Raw genomic sequence first — 10,404 nt, forward strand, 5'->3', positions numbered from 1 at the left:
GCGATCTCGACCGGACTTTCCGTAAAGGCCCTTGACGCCCCGATTGCTCGCTGAGAAGGCTCGCTTGGCCGAAAAAAGACGGGCGAGAGTTTCCATTTTGAGGGTACAGGCCAGTACAACCGATCGCCCGGCGGGGAAAGAGATCGGCATTCTCGCTGGTTTCTCGGCGGGTACGTGGAACGTTAGCCAAATGGGCGGTCGTTACCGGAATGGACAAAAATTTAGTCCAAGGCTGCAGTCGGGCCTAGGCTGGGGGGCAGAACTTAAGGAAAAAATTATCATTTAAAAAAAACACATACAAAGCATTCCCAAGACAGTTTTAACCCTAATCGTCATGGTAACATTTAAAAAAAAAGAATTAAAGAGCCTTTAACTGACCTTTCTTTGTAGGGCCCCCCCCCCCTCTTACTGCTCTGTTTAAGCAGCTTTTACAGGGCGGGGCTCTCGGTGACCTGGACATCGGCGGTTGAGGCCAAACTTACGCCCTGGCGGTTTGGTCACGGCGGGAGACTCCAGTTATGGGCGATACCGAGGAAAAGCCAGCTGTAACGCCGAGAAAATCATCGACAATGCAGCGGAAAGTCTGGTGTCTGTTCTGTGGTTTCAGAACGGAGGGGGTTGGGGTGGTGGCGGGATATATGTTGTGTTCATACACTATTTGTTTGTGACGTGACACCAGAGGGGTACTCGGACCCTGCGGGAGCTATTCCCAAGCTGCTGTAAAGAAGCTGGTTCATGCTGGTTCCGGGCCGCCATTTTGGGAGTTGCTATAAAGGACACAGTTAAGTTACATTACTCCCGTTTCAGGTTAGTCTGGTTATTTACGGGAGGGGCCAACGCCGCAAGTTTCTCGGCCGATGCCTCGGTTCATAAAGCCCGGGACCCTTCACAAGTCCAACCGTGATGTTTGTTGCGGTACGGGACAAGAGGAGGCCATTTAGAAAAGGGTTGCCACGGGGCTGCTGGGGTGAGTATATTGTTGGTTAAAGACCATCGATGAGGGCAATGCACGGCATCGACTTAACTCAAGGTGCTCACAGGCGCCCATTTGGGTTTTGTGAACATTAAAATAGTTAGAAAATTGAGGGCCCCTTCCGATCCGACATCCCCCTTCTGACCCGAACCCCACTTCTGACCCGACCCCCCCCTGCCCCCACTTCCGATCCGACCCCCCCCCTTCTGACCCAAGGAGAGGTGAGAGTTCAGGGCCCAGGAGGGGCGAGGGCCCAGGAGAGGGTTCAGGGCCCAGGAGGGGCGAGGGCCCAGGAGAGGTGAGAGCCCAGGAGGGGTGAGGGTTCAGGAGAGGCGAGGGCCCAGGAGAGGTGAGGGTTCAGGGCCCAGGAAGGGTGAGGGTTCAGGAGAGGCGAGGGCCCAGGAGAGGTGAGGGTTCAGGGCCAAGGAGGGGCGAGGGCCCAGGAGAGGCGAGGGCCCAGGAGAGGTGAGGACCCAGGAGAGAGTTCAGGGCCCAGGAGGGGCGAGGGCCCAGGAGAGGCGAGGGCCCAGGAGAGGCGAGGGCCCAGGAGGGGCGAGGGCCCAGGAGAGGCGAGGGCCCAGGAGAGGCGAGGGCCCAGGAGGGGCGACGGCCCAGGAGAGGCGAGGGCCCAGGAGAGGCGAGGGCCCAGGAGGGACGAGGGCCCAGGAGAGACGAGGGCCCAGGAGGGGCGAGGGCCCAGGAGAGGCGAGGGCCCAGGAGGGGCGAGGGCCCAGGAGAGGCGAGGGCCCAGGAGGGACGACGGCCCAGGAGAGGCGAGGGCCCAGGAGGGGCGAGGGCCCAGGAGAGGCGAGGGCCCAGGAGGGGCGAGAGTTCAGGGCCCAGGAGAGGCGAGGGCCCAGGAGAGGTGAGGGTTCAGGGCCCAGGAGAGGCGAGGGCCCAGGAGAGGTGAGGGTTCAGGGCCCAGGAGGGGCGAGGGCCCAGGAGAGGCGAGGGTTCAGGGCCCAGGAGAGGCGAGAGTTCAGGGCCCAGGAAAGGCGAGGGCCCAGAAGGGGCGATGGCCTAGGAGAGGCAAGGGCCCAGGAGAGGTGAGGGTTCAGGGCCCAGGAGGGGCGAGAGTTCGGGGCCAGGAGGGGCGAGAGTTCAGGAGCGGCGAGGGCCCAGGAGAGGCGAGGGCCCAGGAGTGGCGAGAGTTCAGGGCTCAGGAGAGGCGAAGGCCCAGGAGAGGTGAGGGCCCAGGAGGGGCGATGGCCCAGGAGAGGCAATGGCCCAGGAGAGGTGAGGGTTCTGGGCCCAGGAGAGGCGAGAGTTCGGGGCCCAGGACGGGCGAGAGTTCAGGAGAGGCGAGGGCCCAGGAGGGGCGAGGGCCCAGGAGGGGCGAGAGTTCAGGACCCAGGAGAGGCGAGGGCCCAGGAGAGGCGAGTGCCCAGGAGAGACGAGGGCCCAGGAGAGGTGAGAGTTCAGGGTCCAAGAGAGGCGAGGGCCCAGGAGAGGCAAGAGTTCAGGAGAGGCGAGGGCCCGGGAGAGGCGAGGGCCCAGGAGAGACGAGGGCCCAGGAGAGGCGAGAGTTCAGGAGAGGCGAGAGTTCAGAGACCAGGAGAGGCGAGGGCCAAGGAGAGGTGAGGGCCCAGGAGAGGCAAGGGCCCAGGGCCCAGGAGAGGCAATGGCCCTGAGAGGCAAGGGCCCAGGAGAGGCAAGGGCCCAGGAGAGGTGAGGGCCCAGGAGAGGCAAGGGCCCAGGGCCCAGGAGAGGCGAGGGCCCAGGGCCCAGGAGAGGCAAGGGCCCAGGAGAGGCGAGGGCCCAGGGCCCAGGAGAGGCGAGGGGCAAGGGCCCAGGAGAGGCGAGGGCCCAGGAGAGGCGAGGGCCCAGGAGGTGCGAGGGTCCAGGAGAGGCGAGGGCCCGGGAGAGGCGAGGGCCCAGGAGAGGCGATGGTCCAGGAGAGGCGAGGGCCCGGGAGAGGCGAGGGCCCAGGAGGTGCGAGGGTCCAGGAGAGGCGAGGGCCCGGGAGAGGCGAGGGCCCAGGAGAGGCGAGGGCCCAGGAGGGGCGAGGGCCCAGGAGAGGCGATGGTCCAGGAGAGGCGAGGGTCCAGGTGAGGCGAGGGCCCAGGAGAGACGACGGCCCAGGAGGGGCGAGGGCCCAGGTGAGGCGAGGGCCCAGGAGGGGCGAGGGCCCAGGAGAGGAGAGAGTTCAGGGCCCAGGAGAGGCGAGGGCCCAGGAGGGGCGAGGGCCCAGGAGAGGAGAGAGTTCAGGGCCCAGGAGAGGCGAGGGCCCAGGAGGAGCGAGGGCCCAGGAGGGGCGAGGGCCCAGGAGAGGAGAGAGTTCAGGGCCCAGGAGGGGCGAGGGTCCAGGAGAGGCAAGGGCCCAGGAGGGGCGAGGGTCCAGGAGAGGCGAGGGCCCAGGAGAGGCGAGAGCCCAGGAGGGGCGAGAGTTCAGGGTCCGGGACAGGTGTGAGCTCGGGGCCCTGGAGAGGCGAGGGCCCAGGAGAGGTGAGAGTTCGGGGCCCAGGGCAGGCGAGAGTTCGGGGCCCAGGAGAGGCGAGGGGCCCAGGGGCAGCATGGGCCCAGCCCACACTGTGCGATATGTGGGCGCACTAGGTCCATGCAGCAGAGCTGGTCTCCAGTCGTCCTGGTTACCCCTTGCCACTGGACCAAGACCTCGCTCTGTCAAGCCCCGTGTGGTGGCTGGTGTGTAACGGTCACCCCACGTTAAACAAATCCACCCACAGGCATCGTCCACCCTTCAGGATGTAGTTCGGGATCTGGAATATTAGGTCCCTCATCGAAACACCTGTGAACTCATTGAACTTATCCCTTCTTGGCTTGGAAGCAAGTCATCCTCGATTCGAGGGACCGCCTATGATGGTGATGCTGTGCGGGATGGGATGAGCTGAACTGTGTCTGTCCTCATCCCGATGGGAGTGCACTTCAAGGGGAAAACCGGAAACAAAGGGAGGAATCTTTCTGCGATTGGCGAGGGGATAATCAGGTCTCTAATGGCTGGAGACCAGGGATTCATCTTCAAAGGGAGTTTATTTAGCTGCACGTCACAGAAATGCACACTGTCCTGGATATCAGATTACGCAGATGCGATGCAATATCTCATAGCTCTTTACCATCCAGGACAATGCCATGAAAGCAGCGCTGGGCCCCGACTCCGTTAGGTGCGTCGAGGAGGCCCGAGCACGTGGGGGGAGATCCCGTCCGAACTGACCCCCGTCCGGACGGAATTCCTCATCGGCGCCAAGCCCCCGGAACCTCCCTCGGGAGCCGGCGCCTCACAACTTGAGCCCCCTTCGGGGAAATCCCCTCCGTGCCTTTCAGTCCCGGGCGGAGGGACGGGTTTTCCTGTACGGGCTGCTCCTGCACACTCTCCACCTTGCCGTCATCGCCTGCCGTCCGGACACGCCATGGCGTACCATCTTGCCGTCCGGAGGAGGCGGGGGTCCCCGATGGAGGGCACTCTACGACGGGAGTCCCTCCCTTTATTTATCGGGGGCTTGGCCTGGAGGGTGGTGCACGGAGCAGTCCCGTGCAATCGGGTTTTAAGTCGGTTCACGGACTCCCAGGCCGCCTGCAATCTCTGCGGTCTGGAGGAGTCCGTGTTCCACGTTTAGGTTCAGTGTGCGAGGTTGCAGCCCCTGTTCCATTATTTGAAGGGGGTGCTCCTCAAATTCTGGTTCGCACTTCAGTCCCACACTCCTGATCTTTGGGCACCCTGTGCGGAGGGGAGCGGGTAGGTCAGAGGGCCTCCTCGTAGGACTGCTCTTGGGCACGGCCAAGGGGGCCATCAGCCGGTCCAGGCAGCGGGCGGTCGAGGAGGTCGTTCAGCCCCGACTGCCTGCCTCTCTTCCGCGGTTACATCCGGGCCAGGGTGTCCCTGGAGATGGAGCACGCGGTGTCCACCGGTACGCTCGCGGCCTTCCGCGAGAGGTGGGCGCCGGAGGGACTGGAGTGCATCGTAACCCCCGGCAACCAAATTCTAATTTGATCCGTTTAATGTCCAAAGTTTAATTTGTCGGTTTTAGTGCCTCTTTAATAAGGGGGCACTTGATTTATAGTTCCACTAAAATAGTTAAAAAGTTCTTTGGTATGTTGGCCTTTGTAGCGAGAGGATTTGAGTACAGGAGCAGAGAGGTCTTACTGCAGTTGTACAGGGCCTTGGTGAGGCCTCACCTGGAATATTGTGTTCAGTTTTGGTCTCCTAATCTGAGGAAGGACGTTCTTGCTATTGAGGGAGTGCAGCGAAGGTTCACCAGACTGATTCCTGGAAACATAGAAACAGAGAAAATAGGTGCAGGAGTAGGCCATTCGGCCCTTCGAGCCTGCACCACCATTCAATAAGATCATGGCTGATCATTCCCTCAGTACCCCATTCCTGCTTTCTCTCCATACTCCTTGATCCCTTTAGCCGTAAGTGCCATATCTAACTCCCCCTTGAATATATCCAATGAACTGGCCTCAACAACTCTCTGCGGTAGAGAATTCCACAGGTTAACAACTCTCTGAGTGAAGAAGTTTCTCCTCATCTCGGTCCTAAATGGCCTACCCCTTATCCTAAGACTGTGTCCCCTGGTTCTGGACTTCCCCAACATCGGGAACATTCTTCCTGCATCTAACCTGTCCAGTCCCGTCAGAATTTTATATGTTTCTATGAGATCCCCTCTCATCCTTCTAAACTCCAGTGAATACAGGCCCAGTCGATCCAGTCTCTCCTCATATGTCAGTCCTGCCATCCCGGGAATCAGTCTGGTGAACCTTCGCTGCACTCCCTCAATAGCAAGAACGTCCTTCCTCAGATTAGGAGACCAAAACTGAACACAATATTCCAGGTGAGGCCTCATCAAGGCCCTGTACAACTGCAGTAAGACCTCCCTGCTCCTATACTCAAATCCTCTCGCTACAAAGGCCAACATACCAAAGAACTTTTAAACTACTTTAGTGTTTTAAGTATTTTAACTATAAATCAAGTGCCCCCTTATTAAAGAGGCACTAAAACCGACAAATTAAACTTTGGACATTAAACGGATCAAATTAGAGTTTGGTTGCCGGGGGTGACGATGCACTCCAGTCCCTCCGGCGCCCACCTCTCGCGGAAGGCCGCGAGCGTACCGGTGGACACCGTGTGCTCCATCTCCAGGGACACCCTGGCTCGGATGTAACCGCGGAAGAGACGCAGGCAGTCGGGCTGAACGACCCCCTCGACCGCCCGCTGCCTGGACCGGCTGATGGCCCCCTTGGCCAGGCCCGGGAGCAGGCCCACGAGTTCTCTATCCACGCCAGTGCATTACCCCCAATACCATGTGCTTTGATTTTGCACACTAATCTCTTGTGTGGGACCTTGTTAAAAGCCTTTTGAAAGTCCAAATACACCACATCCACTGGTTCTCCCTTGTCCATTCTATTAGTTACATCCTCAAAAAATTCCAGAAGATTTGTCAAGCATGATTTCCCTTTCATAAATCCATGCTGACTTGGACCAATCCTGTCACTGCTTTCCAAATGTGCTGCTATTTCATCTTTAATAATTGATTCCAACATTTTCCCCAGTACTGATGTCAGGCTAACCGGTCTATAATTACCCGTTTTCTCTCTCCCTCCTTTTTTAAAAAGTGGTGTTACATTAGCTACCCTCCAGTCCATAGGAACTGATCCAGAGTCGATAGACTGTTGGAAAATGATCACCAATGCATCCACTATTTCTAGGGCCACTTCCTTAAGTACTCTGGGATGCAGACGATCATTGCCCGGGGATCTATCGGCCTTCAATCCCATCAATTTCCTGAACAAAATTTCCTGACTAATAAGGATTTCCTTCAGTTCCTCCTTTTCGCTCGACCCTCAGTCCCCTAGTATTTCCGGAAGGTTATTTGTGCCTTCCTTCGTGAAGACAGAACCAAAGTATTTGTTCAACTGGTCCGCCATTTCTTTGTTCCCCATTATAAATTCACCTGAATCTGACTGCCAGGGACCTACGTTGGTCTTCACTAATCTTTTTCTCTTCGCGTATCTATAGAAGCTTTTGCAGTCAGTTTTTTAAGCAATAGTTCCAGTCCTGTCTGTTATAGACAGAACGGGGGGGGGCCAGGGTTAAAACTAATTTGTTGGGAGTGGGCACCAGGACAAAACATTACAGAGGAGATGCAAGGCGCACAGCGGACTGGGAGAGACAAATAGCACCGGAGTTGAAATCGAAGGGATCAGACGGGGGACAAATGTGAAGCAGTTGAAGACGGGTTTGGAGTGTACGTGCATAAATGCACAGAGCATGGTAAGTGAGGTTGGTGAGCTACAGGCACAAGTCGTCATGTGGGGCTATAAGATAGTGGCTATAACGGAGGCCTAGCTCAAAGAAGAGGAGGATTAGGAACTTCGTTTTCCTGGCTATGGGATATTCAAGAAAGATAAGGAAAAAAGGAGGGGGAATGGTAATATTGATCAAAGAAACTATGAAAGCACTGGAGCAGGATAATGTAGCTGAGGGGTTAAAGTCAGAATCTATTTTGTGAGAATTAAGGAACAATAGAGGAGCTATTATGCGAGTGGGCGTATGCTATAGGCCACCAAATACTGGGAAACATAGAAACATAGAAAACAGGTGCAGGAGTAAGCCATTCAGCCCTTCGAGCCCGCACCGCCATTCAATGAGTTCATGGCTGAACATGCAACTTCAGTACCCCATTCCTGCTTTCTCGCTATACCCCTTGATCCCCCGAGTGGTAAGGACTTCATCTAACTCCTTTTTGAATATATTTAGTGAATTGGCCTCAACAACTTTCTGCGGTAGAGAATTCCACAGATTCACCTCTCTCTGGGTGAAGAAGTTTCTCCTCATCTCGGTCCTAAATGGCTTACCCCTTATCCTTAGACTGTGACCCCCTGGTTCTGGACTTCCCCAACATTGGGAACATTCTTCCTGCATCTAACCTGTCTAACCCCATCAGAATTCTAAACGTTTCTATGAGGTCCCCTCTCATTCTTCTGAACTCCAGGTGAATACAAGCCCAGTTGATCCAGTCTTTCTTGATAGGTCAGTCCTGCCATCCCGGGAATCAGTCTGGTGAACCTTCGCTGCACTCCCTCAATAGCAAGAATGTCCTTCCTCAAGGTAGGAGACCAAAAATGTACACAATACTCCAGGTGTGGCCTCACCAAGGCCCTGTACAACTGTAGTAACACCTCCCTGCCCCTGTACTCAAATCCCCTCGCTATGAAGGCCAACATGCCATTTGCTTTCTTAACCGTCTGCTGAACCTGCATGCCAACCTTCAGGAAGGAGATAGAGGATCAAATTTACAGCGAAATTACAGAAAGAAGCAAGGACCTTAGAGTAATGAGGTCTCTATGGTCTCATGGGGGGCTTCAATTATCCTAATATAGACTGGGACAGGGGGAGGGGCAGAAATTCCTGAAATGTGTACAAGAAAACTTTCTTAATTAGTGTTTCCAGCCCAACGAGGAAGGACACAGTGCTAGATCTAGTTGTGGGGAATGGAATGGGACAAGCGGAACATGTTTCAGTGGGGGAGCATTTGGGGAACAGCGATCACAATATCAGGTGTAGAATAGTTATTGAAAAGGACACGGGGGGCAATCAAGTTTAAAAATACTTAACTTCAGTGAGTTGAGAGGGAGCTGGCCCAGGTAGATTGGAATCAAGGATTGGCAGGTAAAACAGTAAATTAACAAAGAGAGGCCTTCAAAGAGGAGATAGTTTGGGTACACAATAGACATATTCCCACGAGGGGGAAAGGAAGGCCATCGGAAGTTAGAGCTCCCTGCGTGACTAAAGATATAGAGATTATAATAGAACTGGAAAAAGGAGGCTTATGACAATGTAAGGTTCATAATACACTGGAGAACCAAGCTGAATATAGAAAGTGCAGAGGAGATCTGTAAAAGGGAATGAGAGAGGTGAAGAGAGAGCATGAGAATAGATTGGTGGCTAACATAAAAAGGAAATCAAAAGTCTTTTATAACCATAAAATAGTACTGGAGAAATTAATGGGACTGAAAGCCGATAAATCCCCTGGGTCAGACGGCCTACATCCTAGGGTTTTGAAAGAGGTGGCTATAGAGATAGAGGCTACATTGGTTGTCATCTTCCAATAGATTCTACAACGGTTCCCATGGATTGGAAGGTAGCTAATGTAACCCCACTATTTAAGAAAGGAGGGAGAGAGAAAACAGGGAAATATAGACCAGTTAGCCTGACATCAGTCGTAGGGAAAATGCTAGAATCTATTATTAAGGATGTGGTAACGGGGCACTTAGAGAATAATAATAGGATTGGGCAGAGTGAAAGGGAAATCAAGTTTGACAAATCTGTTAAGAGTTTTTTGAGGTTGTAACTAGTAGAATAGATAAAGGGGGAGCCAGTGGATGTGGTGTATTTGGATTTTCAGAAATCCATTTGATAAGGTGCCAAACAAGAGGCTATTGAACAAAATTAGGGCTCATGGGATTGGGGGTATATACTAGCATGGATTGAGGATTGGTTAACGGACAGAAAACAGAGGGTAGGAATAAACGGGTCATTTTCGGGTTGTCAGGCTGTAACTAGTGGGGTACCGCAAGGATCTGTGCTGGGGCCCCAGCTATTCACAATCTGTATCAATGATTTGGATGAGGGGACCAAGTGTAATATATCCAAGTTTGCTGATGATACAAAGCTAGGTGGGGATGTAAGTTGTGAGCAGGATGCAAAGAGGCTTCAAGGGGATATAGACAGGGTAAGTGAGTGGGCAAGTACATGGCAAATGGAATATAATGTGGAGAAATGGGAAGTTATCCACTTTGGTAGGAAAAATAGAAAAACAGAGTATTTTTAAATGGTGAGAGATTGGGAAATGTTGGTGTTCAGAGGGACCTGGGTGTCCTTGTACACCAATCACTGAAAGTTAACATGCAGGTACAGCAAGCAATGAAGAAAGCAAATGGTATGTTGGCCTTTATTACAGGAGGATTTGAGTCTAAGAGTAAAGATGTTATTGTGTACAGTTTGGGTCTCCTTACCTAAGGAAGGATATACTTGCCATAGAGGGAGTGCAACGAAGGTTCACCAGACTGATTCCTGGGATGGGGGGGATTGTCCTATGAGGAGAGATTGAGTACACTAGGCCGGTATTCTCTGGAGTTTAGAAGAATGAGGTGATCTCATTGAAACATACAACATTCGGAGAGGGCTTGACAGGGTAGATGCAGGGAGGGTGTTTCCCCCGGGCTGGGGAGTCTAGAACCAGGGGTCACAGTCTCAGGATAAGGGGTCGGCCATTTAGGACTGAGATGAGGAGAAACTTCTTCACTCAGAGGGGGGTGAATCTTTGGAATTCTCTGCCCCGGAGGGCTGTGGAGGCTCAGTCTTGGAGTGCATTCAAGACAGAGATGAATAGATTTTGGGTATTAAAGGGATCGAGGGATATGGCGAAGTGCAGGAAAGTGGAGTTGAGGTCAAAGATCAACCGTGATCTTATTGA

The 10,404-nt window shown here is 54.2% G+C and overlaps 1 protein-coding gene across 1 annotated transcript in view; it reads right to left on the reverse strand.

The window, feature by feature from the left end:
* Positions 1-221: 221 nt before the first annotated feature.
* Positions 222-10,404, reverse strand: part of LOC139235682 (salivary glue protein Sgs-3-like) — a 22,040-nt gene continuing 11,857 nt past the window's right edge. The window contains exon 3 of the mRNA XM_070866722.1: positions 222-262. Coding sequence (XP_070722823.1) covers positions 222-262 — 41 coding nt within the window. The remainder of the gene's footprint in view (positions 263-10,404) is intronic.

The sequence above is a fragment of the Pristiophorus japonicus genome, chromosome 23 (genome assembly GCF_044704955.1).
Source record: "Pristiophorus japonicus isolate sPriJap1 chromosome 23, sPriJap1.hap1, whole genome shotgun sequence".
Taxonomy (NCBI): Eukaryota; Metazoa; Chordata; class Chondrichthyes; family Pristiophoridae; genus Pristiophorus; species Pristiophorus japonicus.